The sequence below is a fragment of the Thunnus thynnus genome, chromosome 14 (genome assembly GCF_963924715.1).
Source record: "Thunnus thynnus chromosome 14, fThuThy2.1, whole genome shotgun sequence".
NCBI classification, from domain to species: Eukaryota; Metazoa; Chordata; class Actinopteri; order Scombriformes; family Scombridae; genus Thunnus; species Thunnus thynnus.
The window spans coordinates 31,906,971-31,933,172 of NC_089530.1; the positions used below are offsets into that span (position 1 = coordinate 31,906,971).

Genomic DNA, 26,202 nt, shown 5'->3' on the forward strand with positions numbered 1-26,202 from the left:
GCCCTGTCTTAGCCTCGTCAGCCCTGCCCCGCTCCCTGTGTGTCCTCAGCCAATCAGCTCCCTGTATGTTCACTCCCCTCTCTTGAGTTCTCCACCCATCTCCCCACCTGCACCTCATCTCCTTGTTAGTTCAGTTTCTTTTTAAGTTCTGGTTTTCTGTTCAGTCCTTGTTGGATCGTTTTGTGTTGTTGCATCTGCTAGTTCTGTTCTGCTCTGTTTGACTGTTCATGACCATCCACAATTAAAGGAGAGTTTTTCATCATATCTGCATTCCGGCCTCTGCGTTTGGGTCCACTCCTGCTTCCCCGAGTCTGACATATGGCTTACTAGTAAGGCAAGGCAAATTTATTTGTATAGCATATCTATTTGCTTGGCACATTTCCTACACAGACACTTAAAAGACTGAAAGTCAACTGTAAAATAGGTCTGCAGTAAGTTGTTAACAAACTATGATAGGTAAACTGATCAGATTTTTTTCTATATCTTTACTGAAGTCATCATCATCTTAGCTTGAGATGTCAGCAATAAGGCCACAGAGAGTGAAGATTAAACCTAAAGAAGAGGCAGCATATTTTTCATCCTTGGGCAAGGACGAGGATGGATTCAATATAAAATATATTAATTCATTTAAAGGTGAGTTGCCATTTGTTAAAAATTCTTTAGCACAGGTATACTTTTAATTATTGCTTTAATCTCTGCATATTTCTGACACATCTTCTGTTCTTCGTTAGGTCGAGGAGTGTTCAGTTGCCGCCACTTTCAGAAGGGAGACTTTCTTATTGAATATCGATTGGAAATCAAACAGGAACATGAAAACAGGCTAAGACTGTACCACGATGCCCTGAAGGTTTTCATGTTTGAATTTCTCTACAATGGGAAAAAACTATGGTACAAGTGTTGTCATACTTAATTTACAGTATTTTTTGTAAGTTTAATTTCACCCAGAAAAACAAACTCTGCCATTTTGTACTAACTTGATGTTAGTAGTGGCAGTAGTAGCAGTAATAGTAGTAGTAGTAGTAGTAGCAGTAATAGTAGTAGTAGTAATAATAGTAGTAGTAGTAATAATAGTAGTAGTAATAGTAGTAGTAGTAGTAGAGGTGGTGGTGATTTATTTATTCATTCAGTATAGTGTGCTTCTGTCATTATACTTTTACATTTTGTAATCAGAATTTTTTGTAATTTCAGTATTGATGCAGCCAGAGAGGACGACTCCCTAGGGAGACTCGTCAACGATGATCATGTAAGCCCAAACAGCAGAATGAGGATCATCACTGTGGATAGAAAGCCTCATCTGTTTATTTGCAATCAAGGACATCAGGCCAGGGGAAGAGATAACCTACAACTATGGAGATTCAGACTGGCCATGGAGATTAAAGGTACAGACAGAACTTCATTTTCACAAAGAGCTAACAAGTTGCTGTTTGAGTCTACCGTAATTTCACAGTATTTTCACAAAATAAACAAAACAGGTGCACCGTGTAGAGTAATAATGAATAGAGCTTTGGTCAGTCACCAAGTATTTTTACATGAACTTGAGTTTCCCTAGTAATAGTTTACTCCTATCATTCTCCTGTAGAGATAATTGTGTTGTTAACTCACTATGTATCAACAGGTACAGTCTTATTGTGTCTTACTGGTTATTTATTGATATTTTATCCCTTTCTCTACACAAGGTTTCAACTGAAGCACATCCTCACCATGCAGCCTGGGCATCTGACTGCACCAAAGATGTTAAACAGGTGACGTCATTTCTATTGAATGTAGATATTGATATCAGATTTCTTTCACTAGCAAACCAGTTTTGACTGGAAGTTGACAGGAGGGTTAGGGGTTGGGGGTTGGGGTTAGAGTTAGGGGGTTTAGTTAATTTTCCAGGAAATGAAGGTAAATGTTGGGCCTCATACTTCATGTGCATGAGACAAAGGAGGCCTGCACACAGTCACAAAGTCTGATAGCAAAGAAAGGCACCAAGTCGAATAAAAGGAGTCCAAATGGACTCCAACTCCCATCATTCTTTGCTAAACTCACACATAAGTGTGAAACCAGGCAGTCAAATTCTCGGCTCCAGTTGGACGAGACCAGCAGGAAACACATGGGGATTTCCCTCCCAGTCGTGATGTCACAGAGAGTATAAACACTGGCGACGCTCCCAAACTGTACTTCCAGTTGTTCGCACAGCTAATGAAAGGAAGTAACTCCCGTACGTACTTAACTGCAACCAGGCGGCACAATCTCAACCTTGCTGGACGAGTAGAGCACATTACCAGATCTGAAGAAAACCGCTGTGCAACCCAACGCAGAAGAAGGATGAAGGATAACCTATATGCCTCACTTGCCTTTAAGTGACTCGACTCCACTGTTTTCCTGCAACTCCACCGAGGATCAGCTGCCATGAACCCGCCGACAGAGTGAGAGGAACCAGAGGAACCAGAGGGACCAGAGAGACCGAGCCGGACCCGAAAGACAGACTGAAACACACCCTGCTGGCTTCCTAAAGCCACACGAGAGGCTGCACAGAGATGAGTTGTTGTTGTTACTGTTGTTTACTGCTTTGTTTGGTTGTGTTTACCACACTAAACTCATCAGTGTTCATCCAGCTGCTTGGAGCACTTTGTGTTCGCTCAACGTCACGTGTGAGACAGTGGGTTGTATTTTATTTGTTGAAGTCAGACGGCGGCCGGCGAATAAAGATGCACCCCACGTCTCTCTGGAAATAAAAGCAAGCAGCACTTTTCCTCACGATAGCTGAGATCTGCTTCCATCCACACACACTCCCACACACACACACACACACACACACACACACACTCCTAAACACACACTCCAACACACACACACACACACACACACACACACTCCTAAACACACACTCCTACACACACACACACACTCCTAAACACACACTCCAACACACACACACACACACACTCCTAAACACACACTCCTACACACACACACACACACACACACACACACACACACACACACACACACGTGTAAATCTGTCCAGTGGTTCCCAACCTAGGGGTCGGGCCCCTCCAAAGGGTCAGCAGATAAATCTGAGGGGTGGTGAGATGATTAATGGGAGAGGAAAGAAGAAAAAACAAAGTTCTGATACACAAATCTGTTTTCAGTTTTTGGACTTTTTCTCTAATCTTTGATTTTTGCTGAGATATTGGATCATTTGAACATTTATTGAAATGAAAGCATGTGAGAAGTTTAGAGGGAAAAATCACTATTTGGTGGAGCTGTTAACAACTCATAGACATGTGAAATGTGACCCCGACTACACACTGCTTTTTGTAAGACGTCAAAAGCCAAAAAGGTTGGAAACCACTGGTTTCATCTTTAACAATGTGTTGTATTTTAAAAGCTTGTTATATTATCCATTGTGTCAAATCTTCATCTGAAAAGTAACTAAAGCTGTCAAATAAATGTAGTGGAGTAGAAAGTACAATATTTCCCTCTGAACTGTACTAAAATGAAAACGGAAAAGTTGTTTAACATTTAATTTTTCAAAGTTGTACTTGCTGTACTGTGGACAATATTCAAATGTTATTCAAATTTGAAAATTAAAATACAATATAAACAATGTAACCTGATTTTCCATTTATACATCAATATTTACCTCACAATTAAAATTAAAATGCATTTTTCTTCAATTTGAAAATGAAAACAGCATTTGAACTTTCATCTTTAAAGACGTAACCTGCTGTACGGTGGACAGTATTCAAATGCAGTAAGTGAAACAGCGCCCCCTGTCTGTTGCATTTATATTTACATGTCAACACGCTGTTATGGGGTCAAAATAAAAATGAAAATGTAATCTGTCGTCTCATCATGCAGGTCGTCAGTGAGGATGTCAGTCATTCTCTGCAGCGGGACTTCATGCACCTCGCTAAAGGGAAAACTAGCAGGTATTGTGATGATATTTAAGGCAAAGTACTGTTTAAAAATGACAATCTTCTCTGTCAGGTTCATCAATGATGATAAATGATCTGAAGTCTATAGTTTTTGGACGAGGCTGCTGTTGACAGATTAGTGGATTTGATATATTAACAGAGGACTTGCGATCATTTTGCAGCCAATTCATGTTGAAGTTGGAAAAGTTTAGAGTTTGACAAATTACACGGGAGGCTGTTAAGTTTAATAAAATAGTTGGGAGATTGCTAAGCATACTGTAGGCAGACCACTGTGTCTGTGCTTATTTATAGACACAGCCGACGTATAACTGAACTGTTAATATTGTAGCTGTTGTTAGTAATGTTGAAGGATTAGGGTTTATATTAACCCTACAGGAGACACCTTATCAAGAAAAATGAAACTTGCAAATAAAAAAAAGAATTTCGAGCCTTTTTTAAATAAATTCTATTTCTACATTCTGTATTCTATATAAACCCTGTGCTTCAGAACAGGAAATCAATTGAGATGAAGGTACAAAGACTGTACATTCTGCTTTATGTGCATCTTTTTCTGAGGTTTGACTTATACATTTAAAAAAAAACACAAAACAAACAAAACCTGAGTGACAAATGTTAAATGTGAGGAGAGAGACCTGGCCGACACTTCTAACAAAATAATACAAATGAACAAAGAGGACACAGAAAGTCAAACTGTCTCAAGTTGCTTTGGATGTTGTTGGCTGCAGAAGGAGAGAACGTCACTGTGTGAGAAGGTTTTGGTTGGTTTTCTCTTCACACTCTGCTGGTTAAGATGTTTCCTTCAGTCTGCTGCTGCAACTAAACACACTTTAAAGTCAAACTAACTGCTTTCAACAGAGCGTTTGGTGGAGGTTTGAAACCCTGATGTGAATCATTATCTGCTGCACGCTGACAGTAAATGAGAAGCCGAGCAGAAAGCTGATGTGATCTGATGTGTTCACTTTGTCTCCTGTGTGTTTCGCTCTGGATTCTCTCATGATGGACTCACCTGACATCAGTGACATCACACAGGTGTCATGTGTTGTATCAGCTGAGCTGGAAGTCAAACTGCAGCATCAACAGTCAGACATCAACACATCTGATTGTGTCCTTATAAGTGCAGTTTAACACTTTGTTTCTGTCTTTTTCTTTTATTGTCACAAATCAAACAATAATTGTATAATTTGATTTTCAGTGTAGAGAGGGAGAGGTGCACTAAACTGACCAGAATATCATGGAAATGCTAATTATATTTGGGGGTCTGACATTCAAAATAAAACAAGTGTAAAAGTGTTATTGATACATTAGAAACTGATTTATTAGCATGAAACTGTCACATATAATAAATGAGTGAACATTCAGCAGAAACACATGTGCTTTAAATTCTGTCAAACATCAGATTTTTTTCATAAAAACAACAAAACAAAGATAAAACATTTGATTTCACTCAATAACTTTTTATTTTATTCAGTTACTTTAACTCAAAAAGCAAATATTCTTAAAAGAAGCAATAACACATTTCAGCTGAATAAGTAGTTTATAGTATATAAAAGACAGTGAAGAAAAAAGATATAAACTCATCAAACATCTGGATGGATTTTTAAATGATTTGTTGACTCAACATTTATCCAGATGAGACCATAAAACTCTGGATTCATCAAAATCTTTAAGTAAAAACAGTTACAGCTGTTCACATGAGAGAAGTTAATGATGATAAAATATAACTATATACAGATAATTATGTTACAAATGGTCCAATCAGATCTCCTCTCTGCTCTTCTTCTACTGGTCTTAATAAAGGTCTCGCTACTTCCTGTTGTGGCACTGAGCGTTGCTGCTGGATGTAAATCAAAAGCTGTGGAATCGACTAGTATGGACGTCATTCCTCGCCGTACTGGGCTGCAAAAACCTGGCTGAGACTGAGAGGAGAGATGAAACCAAAGATGATTTTCTTCTTCAGTGGTTTGTGGCTCCTTGGAGGTCCTACTCTGCTCCCTGAGCTCCTTCCTCTTCAGCCGGCTCTCCTTCAGCTCTGGAAACACCGAGGTTATAAGAATCCAGCTCAATGTTCTCCTGTGGGTCTGACTTCTGCCCCCTGCTGGCCTGGAGAGACATGACAACACAGATCTAAGTTACTGCATCACTCCTCTCTTCAGTTCAATATAAACAGGCTGAGTGCTTCATTTCAACCAGTCCTCTAAACAACAAACATGTGTTCAGTACCTTCAGGATGAAAACGACGACAGCGACGACCAACAGCAGAGTCACCGGCAGGACGACCAATGTGATGATATGAACTGTTGGATCTGACGAGACACATTCAGTCATCACATTAGATCACATGACATCATGAGAACAACAGCTCCCATCAAACAGAAACTTTAGTGACGTTAAATCTCCTAAAATCACTGAAGTGTGAAGCAGCTTGTTGATTATAAGTTCATCTGATCTCCTCTGTATGCTGATGATGTTGGACAAAAACAACTCATGTGTTTACAGCCGGTTTGAAAGAATGAATGAAAGTCTGCTGATTGTCTCCTTAAAGCTCCTGTCTGGTTGAAATGATTCAACTGATTGTTAACAATCAACATCTTTACATGCAGTTAAATCAAATGTGATCCTGGTGAAGCTCTGAGTTCTCCTGATGACATTCAGCTCATCATGTAAAGTCCTGTTTATTATCATTATAGTGCTTATCTGGCTTCACTGACTCGTATGCTGTCTTTTACTTTTCACTACAACACAGTTGTTATGGTTCAATAACATTAAAGAAGCCGGGAAGGAAACAGTTTACAGTTCCTTCATCAGATTCTGCCTCAGCTCTCTGTAGGTCGCTGGGTCGGTCCTGCTGCCTGATGACTTTTTATCATGTTTTACAAACATGGAAACAAAGTCAGTGTGACGTCTCAGTTCTACTGAGCTTCACACTCTGCTTCAGCTTACCTTTCCATCACTTTACAGCTGTTAGCTCAGACTGGCTTCCTACCACAGTTTCTGTTGGAGCTTCTAGGAGCGCTTGTTTTGTATTCTGTTGGAACATTGTGTCCTTTTACGAGACATGGAGACGTCTGTTACTGTTAACATGGACCAACAAACCACCACCCACTCCTGCTGCGCTGGTGTTAAAACAAACGAACCCTCCATGCTGAAGCTAGCAGGCAGACTGGAGCCGCTTTCATGAGACAGACGAATGAATCAGAGTTCAGAGGATCATATATGACATTAACTGACATGTGCAGCATCAAATAATAATCTGTCAGACAAAAGACAACAAAGTAAGAAGCTAGAAAAACTCTTCAGTGAAGCAGAAGTTTTATAAATTGACATTAGTGTTGTTTAAGTGTCCAGTTTATCTGCTGCTGCTTTATGTTGGGCCTCAAACCATGAGGGCCTACAGAGAAGGCCTACATGTAACCTGTGAGGCCTGACCACGAGGTGCTTGTTCCTTTGTTTCCCCTGAGACAAAGGAATAGCGCCAAAATGCTGCTTACAGACAATGGGAGTCCATTGCAAACTCCATTTCCAAGGATGATTTGCAATTTTCACACCTCAGCAGGGAACAGTCAACATACTGCCTCATTGGCGGAGACGCTCCTGCACAGCGGAGCGTCCTGATGATGCAGCCATGACATCACCGCCCCTTTAAAAACTGAACGGGCCCTGAAGCACACGCCTTTCCCATGTCACTGAGCTAGGGGTAACTCCTGATCCTCTGTGAGTCAGCTGACTAAAGGGGGTACCCCACACACGTGTTTTCCCCTCATCGAAGACTCCCCTCGCCGGACGAGACGAGACTTCGCCCGTGTTCACCCGAACACATTCCCGGATCCGAGAGAGACCGCTGCTGCAACCGGCGTCCTCAAATTCCCTCGAGACGGAAGAAACTTCTTCACCGAGTCGACTCTGCTGTTCTCTCCGCCACGCCGCTGAGAGCCAGCTGCCGTGCTTTTCACTGACCGTGCGAGAACAGCCACCGTCTGCATCCGAGCCCAGGACAAAGCCGGACATAAAGACGGACTACACACAAACCCTGCTCGCTTTCTGAAGCGATCAAGTAAGAGGCATAAGTCTGGGCAGAGGCAGTGTTAGCAACTGATGCTGAACAACAGCATCAGTTGCTGTTGTTTAGCTTTTAGCTTTATTGCTATTGTTCTTGTTGTGTTGTTGACGGACCGCCGCGTCCATTTTTCCTGCTTTACTCTGAGGAGTATTTTAAGTTTGCTGCTTGTTTAGTTGTGTTCACCACGCTAGACTGTCTTGTGTTTGTCCCGCTCGGGACTACTGCTGTGTTTGTGTCATCGTGAGTCAGGAAGTAAGTTGCTTTGTCGATTAGAAACCAGACAACGTGTGTTACAGACTGCCGTCCGTACACACGCTGTCTGTGGACAAAGGAACCGTTTCTCTTCCTCTCACGATCGCTTTCTCTCCTTCTTCCCTCTCTCTTCTGACTAACACATACACACGCACGCACACACACACACATGCGCGCACCGACATCCTTTTGCACATCTGATGGTCAGATAACGTCGGACAATGTGAGTGCGAGACGCCATCCACCAGGCGGCGCCGTCTTGCTTCTGTCTAACCAAGACACCGCCATACTTCCGCCATCCGGTTCTCGCGCGACGTGACTTCCTTCCATAGTCACGTCCGCGTCGCAGACCGACGACGTCATCACGTCAGGCCCCGTCGCCATCTTGACACACACACACACACACACACACACACACACACGCATTTCCCTGCATGTGACCAACCCTGTACATAGCTGTTGGTGTTTTGTTTTGGTAGGATTAGATTTTAGAATAGCTGTTTATTGAATGAAGCATTTGTTAACCTTGTTAATTTTGCTAAGTTTAATAAACACTGTTATGTCTTTAAAGAGAAGTTCTTCTGTCATTATTGTGTGTAATATTGTGAAAAGTGGCTGATTGAAGGAGTCAGAGCTCGAATTCACCCTTCTTTGTTCATCCTTGAACGTTGATATCTCTCAGATATTAACATTCTAGGTGAACTCCTTTTATGAGACTACCTTGTTTGGTTATTGGTCCCATTTTCCGGGTGGTGCCCCGTATTTGTTAATTCATATAAAATAATTCTATTAATTAGGGTCATAATTAGTTAATTTTCCTTGATAATTGATAATTATTGCAAATAATCAACTGTGTTCCTCACAGATCCAACAGTTGGTCCCCGAATTATTGATTAAGGTTAACAATATCTTATTTTCATAATTCATAATTATCTATGATAATTATGAATTATTGCTAATAGTTATTGCTAATAATTATTGCTAATAACCAGCACTACTGCCCGTCCCAACATTTACATTACAGTAATGTTAATGTAGCTGATAGCTGATGTAGATTGATAGCTTGACTGCTGATGTATTCACACCGTGTGTCGTTTGTCCACAATTAGTGTAATTAACGCCGTACAAGTTAAAGTTCTGCTTCATGCTCTGTCAGACTCTTAAGAGGAAGCTTTTTACATTTCCAGACTGAGTGAAGGAATCAGGAGAGACGAGACAGAAGTGATGAAGAATCACAGGATGTAACGTTAATGGTGTTGAAAGAAAAACAAGGAGAAAGTAAAGAACTGACTGAAGAATTTTGTTTATTGCTGCTCATCACTTTATAGTTTATTCAAAACGTTTTGTTCAAAATATTTTATTTTATTTATAGTTTGGATGTTTGTTTTGATCTTGATGTTAATGCAGCTAAATTCCTTAAATGAAGTTTTTTGAGTAAAAAGTAGAATTTGTTGTCATATATATGCAGATGGAATATGATGCAGATTTGGTTTGAGTAGAAACGGCTTTGGTTGAAATAAATGAACGTTGATCAGTGAGAGGTGATCACACAACACAGAGAACTCCTACATTCATGTGTAATACAGAGGAGTCAGAGAGCAGAGGAGGAAACAGATTAACATCCTCAGCTGCCTTCAGATCAGACAGAAAACAGCTGATCAACATGTTAATAAGACATTCATACAACACTGCACGCACAATAGTTTCCATCAGAAACAAGTAGTGAACACAACACTGACATATCATCAGCTTTTAACTTGATATATTGAACTTGTTAGCAAACAGTTGCTTATTTGTTTAGGCAGCAAGCAACAAGTATATTAATTAGTAATGTAGTTGTTGCTTGTAAGGTGGATGTGACTGAGCTGCTCAGGAGAACTGCAGGGTGTGTGAGTGAACCACAGCAGGTTGCTTAAAGCTGCAGATTGTCTCAGTTTGAAGCAATGAGCCTCCAGGAACAAGCTAACTTCTCTACCCTTTAGGATGCCGTCGTCCTGGATAAGTTTACAGTTCAGTCCAATGGAAACCAGCGACCAGAGGAGGTCCGTCAGGACCTTCAGGACCTTCTCTGCAGGCCCGACCGTTTATGAGAGGTGTCATTATTAGTTCATAAAATATTACACATCAGTAATTATAAGGTTATTAAAACAATTTTATTTAATTAGTTATAAAATAATTTATGTGATTTTTAAAAAATATTTAGTTTGATTTCAGTTACTATCATAACCATAAACCCAGTATCTGGAGCTAGAACTGGATGTGTCTGCCTCACGCAGGACTCACGCAGGACTCACGCAGGACTCACGCAGGACTCATGCAGGACTCACGTAGGACTCACGTAGGACTCACGCAGGACTCACGCAGGACTCATGCAGGACTCACGCAGGTCTCACGCAGGCAGGCATTGCAGAAAGGAACGGAGGATGGATTTTGTTTTCCAGTGACTGGTGAGTCCTGCTGTATTAATTATCTATAGAGGTGATTAAGATTGTTGTTGGTAATGCTGGACTTTGCTGCTGTGAGAAATATGGCCTAATTTCTATCTTTCAGAAAATCTTTCCTTTATTGTCTTTTTGTTGAGCAACATGAGTGAACGTTTACCATCGGAAGACCGGGTTGGCAGTTTAGCTAATGCATGTGTGGGAGAAATAACCAGGTTAGCATAGTTTCAGCTTGTTGAGCCGGTGCTTTGAGTACATTTGTTAACAGGTGTCAGAAGGTGATTTTGTAATGGACTTATTCTTAATGACGTAGTTTTTATATTGTTTAGATGTTAGTTGTTGGTGATGAGTGCACTTCAGCCTCTTTTACACAGCCCGTTCAAAGCGGGAATACTGCGCCTGTAATCCGCCTCGCTGTTCTGTGTGACAGCCGGCACGGCGGGACCGGGAGCTGACGCTGTTGTTTAGCCCGTATTCAGACCACATCAGGCGGTGCGGCGTACAGCTGCAGGGTTGAGGAGGTGTGTGGGGATGCAGGTGTGTTTGTGCTTTAGAAAGTAACCGTTGTGAAACAATCAGAAAATAACGTTTTAATGATCTGATTCATCAGCTTCCTCACTAACGTTACTAGCGCTCCCTCTCTCCATTCACTCTCTAGCTCACTCGACCACAGCTGCTCTCTCTCTCTCTCTCTCTCTCGTCTTTTTTAAAATGAGTCGGGAAGCCGACAGAAAAGTCTAACTTAACTTTAATGTTGTCAAACAAAGAGAAATGTCCTCCCCTCGTCCTAGTAACGTCTCTTTACTTGCTTATGGCAGAGTTTACAGCTCTGATCAGTCTGATCTCCGTCACGCCTCTGAATCCAGAACGCCGCTACGCTATGAAAAGCTCACACGGAGGCGGCTTTATGCCGGCTCACTGTAAAAAAGTAAAGGCAAAGGCGTCTTTATGGCTATAATGCATTTCTCTGTATAAAGAGGTGTGAGTGTGTGTGTGTGTGTGTGTGTGTGTGTGTGTGTGTGTGTAAGACCCCACAGTCCGCTACTGCCACTGACTATCACTGTGACAGAGGAAGGAAAATATTACTGTCATAGATGATGTCACTGATGGACTTACCTGAGCAGGTGAGCTCCACGATGGAGGAAGAGGAAGATGATGATGCACAGTCCCTCAGTGCAGATCCAGAATGAACACAGTCAGGTTTGATCCACCATACAGATCTGTCTGAGGCTTCATTTCTGCTTCCTGTTGAAACAGCAGAGCCACAGTCCAGATCTCTGCAGGCTGCTGCTGCTTCCTTCAGGGTCCAGTAAGAGCCACTCACTGGTCTCCACTCTGATCGTTTCACCTCCAGTCTACCTGCACAGCGACTGGCTCCTCCCACCAACCTGACAGGCTCTGAACAGAAACAAGAGAGTCATCAGTAAAAGAATAAAGTGAGTTTCATTAGAACAGAAATGAAGCCAAATCAAAGCTGCAGCTCCTCTTCTACCTGAGCAGGTGAGTCCAACAGCTTTGCCAGGTGAGCAGGTGCTTCTAGCTGAGTCTGATCTTCCACAGTCCAGGAGAGCAGACTCATGGCCTCCACACTGGAACTCTTTGGTCCACATCGGAGCCTCCACTTCTCCATAGAGCGCCCCCTGGAGGACTGAAGGAGCCCCACAGCCGAACTCCCTACAGACCACCTCTGCATCCTGCTGGTCAAAGTCAGCTTCACACACTGAGGACCACGACTGCTCAGACTTCACCTCCAGTCTGCCTGAACACAGACTAGTCCCATTCACCAGCCTGACAGAGTCTGGAGAGAGAGAACCATCATTAGTTTGGGGAATATTTACCTGCAACATTCATACCAATAAAGCTTTTTAGAATATGAAAGTAAGAACTGATAAAGAGAGAGAGCACATTCATACCTGACTCAAGTCTTTATTTATAGGAAATATTTCAAGCTATTTGTAGGATTTGAACTTGTCTTACTCAGGCTCCATCTTGTGGGAGCATTGTGGGAAAGAGAAACACATAGAAGCAGCCCAGACATCAGGTGATGGAGACACATGAACACATTAAAGCAGGAGGCAGAACAAACTGGTAAAGTCTGACTTCCACCTGTATGTAGATGAATTACTGTTCTGAAAATATCTTTAAAAGCACAAACTGTTATCCAAATGTAAACTAAAGGACATCCTAACAAACAAAAGTCAAAGCACAAGATTAAAACCTGCTATAAAAGGACTAACAGATCTTTGAATACAGGCACTAACACTACACAACAACTCTATTAACATGATGATTTCTACAGCTGTTAAAAGGTGGGTGACCTCAGTAACTGTTGGAAACACAGCACTAAAACTGACAGATAGTTTCTGTTATAAACACTAAGTGCTGATTCATCTAGAAGTCAAACTGTTGTCTTGATTTGGCTTTAAGTTTGAGGAAATGAGTTCCTCTTAAGTCAGTTGAGTTGTTTAGTTACATTACAAACATGGATCTATATTAAGGAGCATATAGACGGTGTGGCTGAGGTAAGGTAGGGTTTACTCAAGCTTTTTTTTTACCACTACAGCCCTGCTCACAACAAACCAGTTTCACAGTCATCATCAGATTCTCACATGTTGACGTACTGACGTTGATGGCTGAGTCGGTCAAGTCTGACAGTCTGACAGTGACATCACTAGATCAAGGACAACGTTTACACACATATTTGATGCACTGTCACTATGGTTTGCAAAAGGACTTATCCTTCAGTGATGATGATGATGATAACTGAAAGTCTTCTGTTTTAATCTTCATAGTGATAATTGTGTGTAATTTGTTATTTCTTTGTAGTTCATTTGCACCTTTAGTTTCATTAGGCCCTAAAAATAATACTGTAGTTGTCTGATTTGGGATCAGACTTGATCTTGCTGGTGTCACTTTATTACACTCAATTTTATGTTTATTCTTGTTCATCAATTTATAGTTTATTCAAAACATTTTGTTCAAAATATTTTATTTTGAACTGCATTTTATTTTTGCTGCATTTTGACTCACGCAGGACTCACGTAGGACTCGCGCGGGACTCGCGCAGGACTCGCGCAGGACTCACGTAGGACTTGCGCAGGACTCACGTAGGACTCACGCAGGACTCACGTAGGACTCACGCTGGACTCGCGCGGGACTCACGTAAGACTCACGCAGGACTCACGCGGGACTCACGCAGGACTCACGTAGGACTCGCGCAGGCAGGCATTGCAGAAAGGAACGGAGGATGGATTTTGTTTTCCAGTGACTGGTGAGTCCTGCTGTATTAATTATCTATAGAGGTGATTAAGATTGGTGTTGGTAATGCTCGACTTTGCTGCTGTGAGAAATATGGCCTAATTTCTATCTTTCAGAAAATCTTTCCTTTATTGTCTTTTTGTTGAGCAACATGAGTGAACGTTTACCATCGGAAGACCGGGTTGGCAGTTTAGCTAATGCATGTGTGGGAGAAATAACCAGGTTAGCATAGTTTCAGCTTGTTGAGCCGGTGCTTTGAGTACATTTGTTAACAGGTGTCAGAAGGTGATTTTGTAATGGACTTATTCTTAATGACGTAGTTTTTATATTGTTTAGATGTTAGTTGTTGGTGATGAGTGCACTTCAGCCTCTTTTACACAGCCCGTTCAAAGCGGGAATACTGCGCCTGTAATCCGCCTCGCTGTTCTGTGTGACAGCCGGCACGGCGGGACAGGGAGCTGACGCTGTTGTTTAGCCCGTATTCAGACCACATCAGGCGGTGCGGCGTACAGCTGCAGGGTTGAGGAGGTGTGCGGGGATGCAGGTGTGTTTGTGCTTTGGAAAGTAACCGTTGTGAAACAATCAGAAAATAACGTTTTAATGATCTGATTCATCAGCTTCCTCACTAACGTTACTAGCGCTCCCTCTCTCCATTCACTCTCTAGCTCACTCGACCACAGCTGCTCTCTCTCTCTCTCTCTCGTCTTTTTTAAAATGAGTCAGGAAGCCGACAGAAAAGTTTAACTTAACTTTAACGTTGTCAAACAAAGAGAAATGTCCTCCCCTCGTCCTAGTAACGTCTCTTTACTTGCTTATGGCAGAGTTTACAGCTCTGATCAGTCTGATCTCCGTCACGCCTCTGAATCCAGAACGCCGCTACGCTATGAAAAGCTCACACGGAGGCGGTTTTATGCCGGCTCACTGTAAAAAAGTAAAGGCAAAGGCGTCTTTATGGCTATAATGCATTTCTCTGTATAAAGAGGTGTGAGTGTGTGTGTGTGCGTGTGTGTGTGTGTGTGTGTAAGACCCCACAGTCCGCTACTGCCACTGACTATCACTGTGACAGAGGAAGGAAAATATTACTGTTATAGATGATGTCACTGATGGACTTACCTGAGCAGGTGAGCTCCACAATGGAGGAAGAGGAAGATGATGATGCACATTCCCTCAGTGTAGATCCAGAATGAACACAGTCAGAATTGATCCTCCATACAGATCTGACTGAGGCTTCATTTCTGCTTCCTGTTGAAACAGCAGAGCCACAGTCCAGATCTCTGCAGGCTGCTGCTGCTGCCTTCAGGGTCCAGTAAAAGTCATCCACTGGTCTCCACTCTGATCGTTTCACCTCCAGTCTACCTGCACAGCGGCTGGCTCCTCCCACCAACCTGACAGGCTCTGAACAGAAACAAGAGAGTCATCAGTAAAAGAATAAAGTGAGTTTCATTAGAACAGAAATGAAGCCAAATCAAAGCTGCAGCTCCTCTTCTACCTGAGCAGGTGAGTCCAACAGCTTTGCCAGGTGAGCAGGTGCTTCTAGCTGAGTCTGATCTTCCACAGTCCAGGAGAGCAGACTCATGGCCTCCACACTGGAACTCTTTGGTCCACATCGGAGCCTCCACTTCTCCATAGAGCGCCCCCTGGAGGACTGAAGGAGCCCCACAGCCGAGCTCCCTACAGACCACCTCTGCACCCTGCTGGTCAAAGTCAGCTTCACACACTGAGGACCACGACTGCTCAGACTTCACCTCCAGTCTGCCTGAACACAGACTAGTCCCATTCACCAGCCTGACAGAGTCTGGAGAGAGAGAACCATCATTAGTTTGGGGAATATTTACCTGCAACATTCATACCAATAAAGCTTTTTAGAATATGAAAGTAAGAACTGATAAAGAGAGAGAGCACATTCATACCTGACTCAAGTCTTTATTTATAGGAAATATTTCAAGCTATTTGTAGGATTTGAACTTGTCTTACAATGCTCCATCTTGTGGGAGCATTGTGGGAAAGAGAAACACATAGAAGCAGCCCAGACGTCAGGTGATGGAGACACATGAACACATTAAAGCAGGAGGCAGAACAAACTGGTAAAGTCTGACTTCCACCTGTATGTAGATGAATTACTGTTCTGAAAATATCTTTAAAAGCACAAACTGTTATCCAAATGTAAACTAAAGGACATCCTAACAAACAAAAGTCAAAGCACAAGATTAAAACCTGCTATAAAAGGACTAACAGATCTTTGAATACAGGCACTAACACTACACAACAACTCTATTAACATGATGATTTCTACAGCTGTTAAAAGGTGGGTGACCTCAGTAACTGTTGGAAACACAGCACTAAAACTGACAGATAGTTTCTGTTATAAACACTAAATGCTGATTCATCTAGAAGTCAAACTGTTGTCTTGATTTGGCTTTAAGTTTGAGGAAATGAGTTCCTCTTAAGTCAGTTGAGTTGTTTAGTTATATTACAAACATGGATCTATATTAAGGAGCATATAGACGGTGTGGCTGAGGTAAGGTAGGGTTTACTCAAGCTTTTTTTACCACTACAGCCCTGCTCACAACAAACCAGTTTCACAGTCATCATCAGATTCTCACATGTTGACGTACTGACGTTGATGGCTGAGTCGGTCAAGTCTGACAGTCTGACAGTGACATCACTAGATCAAGGACAACGTTTACACACATATTTGATGCACTGTCACTATGGTTTGCAAAAGGACTTATCCTTCAGTGATGATGATGATGATAACTGAAAGTCTTCTGTTTTAATCTTCATAGTGATAATTGTGTGTAATTTGTTATTTCTTTGTAGTTCATTTGCACCTTTAGTTTCATTAGGCCCTAAAAATAATACTGTAGTTGTCTGATTTGGGATCAGACTTGATCTTGCTGGTGTCACTTTATTACACTCAATTTTATGTTTATTCTTGTTCATCAATTTATAGTTTATTCAAAACATTTTGGTCAAAATATTTTATTTTGTTTATAGTTTGGATGTTTGTTTTGATCTTGATGTTAATGCAGCTAAATTCCTTAAATGAAGTTTTTTATGATTAAAAAGTAGAATTTGTTGTCATATATATGCAGATGGAATATGATGCAGATTTGGTTTGAGTAGAAACGGCTTTGGTTGAAATAAATGAACGTTGATCAGTGAGAGGTGATCACACAACACAGAGAACTCCTACATTCATGTGTAATACAGAGGAGTCAGAGAGCAGAGGAGGAAACAGATTAACATCCTCAGCTGCCTTCAGATCAGACAGAAAACAGCTGATCAACATGTTAATAAGACATTCATACAACACTGCACGCACAATAGTTTCCATCAGAAACAAGTAGTGAACACAACACTGACATATCATCAGCTTTTAACTTGATATATTGAACTTGTTAGCAAACAGTTGCTTATTTGTTTAGGCAGCAAGCAACAAGTATATTAATTAGTAATGTAGTTGTTGCTTGTAAGGTGGATGTGACTGAGCTGCTCAGGAGAACTGCAGGGTGTGTGAGTGAACCACAGCAGGTTGCTTAAAGCTGCAGATTGTCTCAGTTTGAAGCAATGAGCCTCCAGGAACAAGCTAACTTCTCTACCCTTTAGGATGCCGTCGTCCTGGATAAGTTTACAGTTCAGTCCAATGGAAACCAGCGACCAGAGGAGGTCCGTCAGGACCTTCAGGACCTTCTCTGCAGGCCCGACCGTTTATGAGAGGTGTCATTATTAGTTCATAAAATATTACACATCAGTAATTATAAGGTTATTAAAACAATTTTATTTAATTAGTTATAAAATAATTTATGTGATTTTTAAAAAATATTTAGTTTGATTTCAGTTACTATCATAACCATAAACCCAGTATCTGGAGCTAGAACTGGATGTGTCTGCCTCTGCCTTTGCCTCACGCAGGACTCACGCAGGACTCACGCAGGACTCATGCAGGACTCACGTAGGACTCACGTAGGACTCACGCAGGACTCACGCAGGACTCATGCAGGACTCACGTAGGACTCACGTAGGACTCACGCAGGACTCACGTAGGCCTCATGCAGGCCTCACGCAGGCCTCACGTAGGATTCACGCAGGCCTCACGTAGGACTGACGTAAGCCTCATGCAGGACTCTTACAGGACTCGCGCAGGACTCGCGTAGGACTCGCGTAGGACTCGCGCAGGACTCGCGTAGGACTCGCGCAGGACTCACGCAGGACTCACGTAAGCCTCATGCAGGACTCTTACAGGACTCGCGCAGGACTCGCGCAGGACTCACGCAGGACTCACGCAGGACTCGCGCAAGACTCGCGCAGTACTCACGCAGGACTCACGGAGGTCTCACGCGGGACTCACGCAGGACTCGCGCAAGACTCACGCAGGACTCGCGCGGGACTCACGCAGGACTCACGCAGGTCTCGCGCAGGACTCACGTAAGACTCATGTAGGACTCACGTAGGACTCACGTAGGACTCACGCAGGACTCATGCAGGACTCACGTAGGACTCACGTAGGACTCACGCAGGACTCACGCAGGACTCACGCAGGACTCACGCAGGCCTCACGCAGGCCTCACGTAGGATTCACGCAGGCCTCACGTAGGACTGACGTAAGCCTCATGCAGGACTCTTACAGGACTCTTACAGGACTCGCGCAGGACTCGCGTAGGACTCGCGCAGGACTCGCGTAGGACTCGCGCAGGACTCACGCAGGACTCACGTAAGCCTCATGCAGGACTCTTACAGGACTCGCGCAGGACTCGCGCAGGACTCACGCAGGACTCACGCAGGACTCGCGCAAGACTCGCGCAGTACTCACGCAGGACTCACGGAGGTCTCACGCGGGACTCACGCAGGACTCGCGCAAGACTCACGGAGGTCTCACGCGGGACTCACGCAGGACTCACGCAGGTCTCGCGCAGGACTCGCGCAAGACTCGCGCAAGACTCACGCAGGACTCGCGCAGGACTCACGCAGGACTCACGCAGGACTCGCGCAGGACTCACGTAAGACTCATGTAGGACTCGCACAGGACTCACGCAGGACTCACGCAGGACTCACGTAGGACTCACGCAGGCAGGCATTGCAGAAAGAAACGGAGGATGGATTTTGTTTTCCAGTGACTGGTGAGTCCTGCTGTATTAATTATCTATAGAGGTGATTAAGATTGTTGTTGGTAATGCTCGACTTTGCTGCTGTGAGAAATATGGCCTAATTTCTATCTTTCAGAAAATCTTTCCTTTATTGTCTTTTTGTTGAGCAACATGAGTGAACGTTTACCATCGGAAGACCGGGTTGGCAGTTTAGCTAATGCATGTGTGGGAGAAATAACCAGGTTAGCATAGTTTCAGCTTGTTGAGCCGGTGCTTTGAGTACATTTGTTAACAGGTGTCAGAAGGTGATTTTGTAATGGACTTATTCTTAATGACGTAGTTTTTATATTGTTTAGATGATAGTTGTTGGTGATGAGTGCACTTCAGCCTCTTTTACACAGCCCGTTCAAAGCAGGAATACTGCGCCTGTAATCCGCCTCGCTGTTCTGTGTGACAGCCGGCACGGCGGGATCGGGAGCTGACGCTGTTGTTTAGCCCGTATTCAGACCACATCAGGCGGTGCGGCGTACAGCTGCAGGGTTGAGGAGGTGTGCAGGGATGCAGGTGTGTTTGTGCTTTGGAAAGTAACCGTTGTGAAACAATCAGAAAATAACGTTTTAATGATCTGATTCATCAGCTTCCTCACTAACGTTACTAGCGCTCCCTCTCTCCATTCACTCTCTAGCTCACTCGACCACAGCTGCTCTCTCTCTCTCTCTCTCTCTCGTCTTTTTTAAAATGAGTCGGGAAGCCGACAGAAAAGTCTAACTTAACTTTAATGTTGTCAAACAAAGAGAAATGTCCTCCCCTCGTCCTAGTAACGTCTCTTTACTTGCTTATGGCAGAGTTTACAGCTCTGATCAGTCTGATCTCCGTCACGCCTCTGAATCCAGAACGCCGCTACGCTATGAAAAGCTCACACGGAGGCGGCTTTATGCCGGCTCACTGTAAAAAAGTAAAGGCAAAGGCGTCTTTATGGCTATAATGCATTTCTCTGTATAAAGAGGTGTGAGTGTGTGTGTGTGTGTGTGTGTGTGTGCGTGTGTGTGTGTGTGTGCAAGACCCCACAGTCCGCTACTGCCACTGACTATCACTGTGACAGAGGAAGGAAAATATTACTGTCATAGATGATGTCACTGATGGACTTACCTGAGCAGGTGAGCTCCACGATGGAGGAAGAGGAATCTGATGATGCACAGTCCCTCAGTGCAGATCCAGAATGAACACAGTCAGGTTTGATCCACCATACAGATCTGTCTGAGGCTTCATTTCTGCTTCCTGTTGAAACAGCAGAGCCACAGTCCAGATCTCTGCAGGCTACTGCTGCTGCCTTCAGGGACCAGTAAAAGTCACTCACTGGTCTCCACTCTGATCGTTTCACCTCCAGTCTACCTGCACAGCGACTGGCTCCTCCCACCAACCTGACAGGCTCTGAACAGAAACAAGAGAGTCATCAGTAAAAGAATAAAGTGAGTTTCATTAGAACAGAAATGAAGCCAAATCAAAGCTGCAGCTCCTCTTCTACCTGAGCAGGTGAGTCCAACAGCTTTGCCAGGTGAGCAGGTGCTTCTAGCTGAGTCTGATCTTCCACAGTCCAGGAGAGCAGACTCATGGCCTCCACACTGGAACTCTTTGGTCCACATCGGAGCCTCCACTTCTCCATAGAGCGCCCCCTGGAGGACTGAAGGAGCCCCACAGCCGAGCTCCCTACAGACCACCTCTGCATCCTGCTGGTCAAAGTCAGCTTCACACACTGAGGACCACGACTGCTCAGACTTCACCTCCAGTCTGCCTGAACACAGACTAGTCCCATTCACCAGCCTGACAGAGTCTGGAGAGAGAGAACCATCATTAGTTTGGGGAATATTTACCTGCAACATTCATACCAATAAAACTTTATAGAATATGAAAGTAAGAACTGATAAAGAGAGAGAGCACATTCATACCTGACTCAAGTCTTTATTTATAGAAAATATTTCAAGCTATTTGTAGGATTTGAAAATGTCTTACTCAGGCTCTATCTTGTGGGAGCATGAAGAACGACACTGTGGTGGACAGCAATGCATGATACCAGAAATAAATATGTACAACTTTAAAAGGAGGTGTCTCTCTGTTATAAGGTAGTCACGCCCCCTCATAACTCTGTTCACAGGAGAATAATGGATGAAGCTACAGCTAATCTGAATTAGACTCCTCCTGTTTTCCTCTGTCAGATTATTGCTTTCAGCAGTAGCAGCTCATGCTATCAGACCTCAGCTCAGACTACAGTGAACTGTAATTGTTAAAGCTGGTCTGAGGTAGGGATGCCCCCTGAAACCTGGTTCTGAATTGGATCCAGTATTAAACAGTTAAAACCTGAGATATTTTTAAGGTCAGTTCTTTTATCAGTACCTGAAGTAAACAAGGAGTGAGATTATTGGATGGTAAAATCGGGTTTTGGTTCTGCTTGTTTCAAGCAGTATCAATAAAGAACTGGACTGATAAGGAGTATTGATGAGAGTAGTAGTATTGATAAAATCCTAAAGAAACTGATCACTAGTCTGAAGTCAGTACATCTGATCATCATGTTGACACTGAGCTGACAGAGAGCAGCAAACTGGTCTGTTTACACTGTTAATGTGAATGATTAAATATCATATACATACAGTATATTGTAACTCAAAACTACTACTAAACTACTCCTGCTTTCTCTTGTAGTGTGACATGTAGACCCCCTGTGTTTTTTTACACTTCAAGTCTATTTCTGTTGCATTTAGTGAAGCGTAATCTGCACAGACGGCTGTAAACATCCTGCTGTATATGCGTTTTAGGGATGTATGATATTGGATGTTTTGCCAATATCTGATATTAACTGTACAAATGTTTTTCCACCTGGCTGAGGAGACTATTACACATGCAATCATAGATTCTACTAAGTATCATTAAGAAAGACGATATATGAAGGAAGAACCAAGGAAGACTGGAGTTCAGGAGCTCAGCATTTAAAAAATTAAAGCATTAATGAACCTGCCAAGTGGGAGCAGCAGTAGTTTTCTTAGAGTTTATTAGACAGACAGGATTAATGTGCAGGATTTAATCTTTGGTCCACAGTCTGAAGCAGAGGGTGGCAGTAATGCATCTGATACGCTGGTTGCCACCTGCTGTTATAAACCAAAAAGATGTAGAAGAAAAAATGTTTTCAAACAGAGTGGTACATCCTGTCAGCCGAGGTGTTTCCTATCTGTGCAGCTGAACACAGCAGCTCCTCCTGGACTGTTTCACCCTGACGGTCCCGGTGTTTCCTCTGCAGGCTGCACTTCACTCAGCTGCCCGACAGACCTGCTGCTTCTTCCAACCTGAATAACTAACCGAGGCTCGGTGCTCCGGTTGGATCCAAACGGAGAGTCGGGGCCAGCTGGGAGGCTAGCGTGTTAGATGCAGGATGATTGGAGGGAAGCACAGCCAGCTAGCCTCCACTAGTAATAAAAAATGATGGAGTTATATGAAAAGGTTGGATGGTCGTCACTGGCATCTAGAAGGCAGCAGCAGACTGTCTTCATTTATAAGGCCTTGCTTTCTTTGCCAAGTTATTTAACATCTTTAGTTGAGCTCAGAGCTGAAAACCATGACACCAGATCAGAGAGCAGTTTAGCTTTAAAAGTTCCTAATACAAGCTCTGAACTGGGGAAGACTGGTTTCCAGTTTCCTTACTACTGGAATGAACTTCAACACAGCTTACTGTGCACTCACATCCAAAGATTCATAAGTAACAAAAGCAGCTGGCAGTGGTTCATTTCCAATGAAAGCTGGAGACGAAGGGCTTCAGACGCCTTGGCAGCAGCGAGCAGCACGATGTCAGCACCAAGAGCTACAAGCTGAAGTTCAGCAGAGTTTAACTTTATGCAAATAAGCAGCAACCAACTCAGATCAGGATTTGATTTTCTACCCACAGCAACCGCTGTACTAAAGTTTGTAGCAAACATTTTTTACTACGGTATTAATATTAGGCTATTTCTACAATTATTGTTCTAGATGTATTCTATAACGAGCCTATAATGCTTTATTCCACAGGATACTCAGCCAACAATGTGGTTTTGAAAATAAAACAGCATTTTCCTTTTTTTAAATGACAGGAATATACTAAACACATTTTTCTTCCTAAATAATATAAAGTGGAAACATGAAAACATGATCATCCTATAGCTCTACTACGAACATGATATGTGCCACAACTGAACGTGATGTCTGCAGCACTGCTTGAACGACCCCTGCTGACGACCGCTAGAGGGCTGCAGTGAGCAACCAGCGACCAGAGCGCCCCCTGCTGATGACCACTAGAGGGCCGTCAGTGAGCAGCCAGCGACCAGAGCGCCCCCTGCTGATGACTGCTAGAGGGCTGCAGTGAGCAGTCAGTGACCAGAGCGCCCCCTGCTGATGACCGCTAGAGGGCTGCAGTGAGCAGTCAGTGACCAGAGCGCCCCCTGCTGATGACCGCTAGAGGGCTGCAGTGAACAGCCAGCGACCAGAGCGCCCCCTGCCGATTACCGCTAGAGGGCTGCAGTGAACAGCCAGCGACCAGAGCGCCCCCTGCTGATGACTGCTAGAGGGCTGCAGTGAGCAGTCAGTGACCAGAGCGCCCCCTGCTGATGACCGCTAGAGGGCTGCAGTGAACAGCCAGCGACCAGAGCGCCCCCTGCCGATGTCCGCTAGAGGGCTGCAGTGAACAGCCAGCGACCAGAGCGCCCCCTGCTGATGACCGCTAGAGGGCTGCAGTGAGCAGCAGCTGGTGACCAGAGCGCCCCCTGCTGCTGCTCATCAATCTCTTGGTGTGAGCGCCCAGTTAAAGTTAGAGAACCTTTTAGTTTTACTAGCTGCTGTTCTTCATCATATTTGTGACTGTTTTACGTCGTGTGTCTGTCAGTATGTATGATGATTATTTTGTGACTGTGATGTGAATGAACTGTCGTATTGTGATCCTGTGTATATGTAACCTGTTCTCAGGTCTCTCTTGCAAACAGACTCAGATGTCTGTAAGAGCCATAATTGACTGTAAGTAGAACTGAGTTTTGTTATATTTCATGTTATTGCAAGGAAGAGAATATATTTATTACCTCATGAATTATGTTTGTTTATTGAAATGAGTAATTTGTTTGAATAGTGAGCTCATATTGAGACGTGGTTACTACACATGGGTAGAAGGTTACAAAGTTCACGCTTGCTTTAAGAAACGACACTTACGTTAGAAGAAAGTCAGAAGAAAGTTAAGAGTTGAACTAATCAGGTTTTTGACCGTGTAAACGTATGAACTGTGTTAATGTAACAGAACAACAGGTTGGATATTACCAAGTTCTCCGTTTGAGAGAAGCTCAGTCGGATTTCTTTTGGATGGTCAAAAGATGAATGAACGGATCTCTGCCCTTCTGTGGAGTTGTGGATTATTAACAACTATGTGAATACGTGTCAACAAGTTCTCCCTGGCTGGCTTTCTAAAGGCTTTATAAAAACACTGGATTTCATCCCCATAATCTCAATGAGACTCCTGAATAAATAAAGCTTCATAATAAATATACATTGTTGGTTTTATATATGAATTTTCTGATCTTTTCTCTGTTATCATACCTGAGTCTGACAATATTCTGATAGATTAAAATAAAGAACTAACCAGCAGTAAAATAACTTTATATCTAACTGTAAGAATCCAAAATGTTTAACAGCTTTTAAAACTTGATATCTAAAGATTAATTCTGACACCAGCAGATCAGTGTGGTGTTAACATGTATCACTGTTTGATGATAACAGACTCTTTGCCTACCTGAGCTGTTGGCACTGTTACAGAGGTTGATGGTGAGGTTGGCAACGATGTCCAGGAGGAACGAGGAGTCGATGACACTGAACATGTGAATTTCATCAGGATCTGAGGCGATGCTCCTCAGCTGAGCCTCGTTTACATTCTTTACACCTGAGAGAAAAATGTTAAAACTGAACCATAAAAACTTAAAATAAGAAAACAATTTGGTTGGAAAAGTAATAAAATTATTGTTTCCTGCTGCTTCCTGCTCCTTAATTAAACCTGAATTGACAGAACATGCTGATGGTTGTGCATTTTTAATCCCATTAAACAGAAATCATATGTCCTTCATTATCACTACCAAAGCACACCACATATTTAGATTTACTTTCTTCCTTGTGAGCAGCAGATTGGTTTAATTCATTTCAGCCCATTATTAAAAGACTTGATTTAATAATGTAAGACATTAAATGATATAAACTATAAATGCAGTCATACACATCATCTTAAGAGTCTTACTAACTAACGTTTTCATTGTAGCAAAATATCATGTTTAATTCATATTAATGTCACGTTATTCTTTCATGGTAAAATAATGTAGTTTCAGAGTTGGAGAGAGAAAGTCAATCACCAATAGTGTAGATCTCAATGCCGTCGTCTCTCAGGTGCTGTGAGTGGAGGGATACGTCGTCCCGAGACTTTCCATCAGTAATCAGGATGAGAATTTTTTGGGAGTCTGAACGCATTCCCGCATCGGGTTTAAAGAACTCATATCGGATGTCTATCAGAGCTTTTCCTGTATGACAGAAATAAAGAGGCTTTAAAAGATACAGAGACTTTATTTCATGTGTTGCTTGTTCCAGACATAAAGGTCCCGTTACTTTGTTCATAGACTGTTAGGTGACTGACAGCTGCAGCACTTCAACACCTGTGTAACAAAATATCTGGTTCTTTGATAAAAAGTCAAAGCTAGAAGCCTGTAGACATAAAAACTGAAAGAGAGAAGTTAACTACGACTCCCAAGATGCATTTCAGTCAGAAACATCCAATCACAGAGCTTCAAATTCTATTGTGAGACTTTTATTTGTATTATTATAATTATTATAATCACTATCACTATAACAGCATCAGCAGTCTGTGATATATAACATTATACCATGATACTGTACAATAATGTTATATGACAATATTAATAATCATAAGACTATTACAATAACATTATTATTAAAGGAACATTCTGGTTCATTTCAACCTGATGTATTTCCCATAAATGTGGCCATTGTGTCTCTATGTGTCTGGCTAACTTTGTTCTCTCAGCTCTGTTATAGAGATTCAAGGGATTCAGTAAAAGACGTTTATTACACACAATGATGAACATCAGGGCGAGCTGCTGAGACTCCTACAGCTTTCCACA

The 26,202-nt window shown here is 42.8% G+C and overlaps 2 protein-coding genes across 3 annotated transcripts in view; one reads left to right on the forward strand and one right to left on the reverse strand.

Annotated features, from left to right (window-relative positions):
* The first annotated feature begins 383 nt into the window (after nucleotides 1–383).
* Nucleotides 384–5,802, forward strand: LOC137197541 (N-lysine methyltransferase KMT5A-A-like). Of its 2 annotated transcripts, XR_010931464.1 has the most exons (8): nucleotides 384–633; nucleotides 732–888; nucleotides 1,189–1,243; nucleotides 1,314–1,379; nucleotides 1,677–1,742; nucleotides 3,683–3,742; nucleotides 3,850–3,920; nucleotides 5,724–5,802. XR_010931464.1 is itself a non-coding variant. In XM_067611036.1 (7 exons), the coding sequence occupies exons 1-7, from the start codon at nucleotides 516–518 to the stop codon at nucleotides 5,749–5,751; spliced, it is 561 nt and encodes a 186-aa protein (XP_067467137.1). In that variant the 5' UTR covers nucleotides 384–515; the 3' UTR covers nucleotides 5,752–5,802. The 2 variants fall into 2 exon arrangements, 1 of the variants encoding a protein (XP_067467137.1); XM_067611036.1 differs by lacking the exon at nucleotides 3,683–3,742.
* An 89-nt stretch (nucleotides 5,803–5,891) lies between these two features.
* The window catches only part of LOC137197579 (scavenger receptor cysteine-rich type 1 protein M130-like), a 29,462-nt gene continuing 9,151 nt past the window's right edge, over nucleotides 5,892–26,202 (reverse strand). The window contains exons 5-14 of the mRNA XM_067611073.1: nucleotides 25,420–25,584; nucleotides 24,813–24,959; nucleotides 20,547–20,852; nucleotides 20,171–20,452; nucleotides 15,424–15,729; nucleotides 15,048–15,329; nucleotides 12,169–12,474; nucleotides 11,793–12,074; nucleotides 6,147–6,229; nucleotides 5,892–6,026 (exon numbers count right to left, since the gene is read on the reverse strand). Coding sequence (XP_067467174.1) covers nucleotides 5,907–6,026; nucleotides 6,147–6,229; nucleotides 11,793–12,074; nucleotides 12,169–12,474; nucleotides 15,048–15,329; nucleotides 15,424–15,729; nucleotides 20,171–20,452; nucleotides 20,547–20,852; nucleotides 24,813–24,959; nucleotides 25,420–25,584 — 2,279 coding nt within the window. The 3' untranslated portion in view covers nucleotides 5,892–5,906. The remainder of the gene's footprint in view (nucleotides 6,027–6,146; nucleotides 6,230–11,792; nucleotides 12,075–12,168; nucleotides 12,475–15,047; nucleotides 15,330–15,423; nucleotides 15,730–20,170; nucleotides 20,453–20,546; nucleotides 20,853–24,812; nucleotides 24,960–25,419; nucleotides 25,585–26,202) is intronic.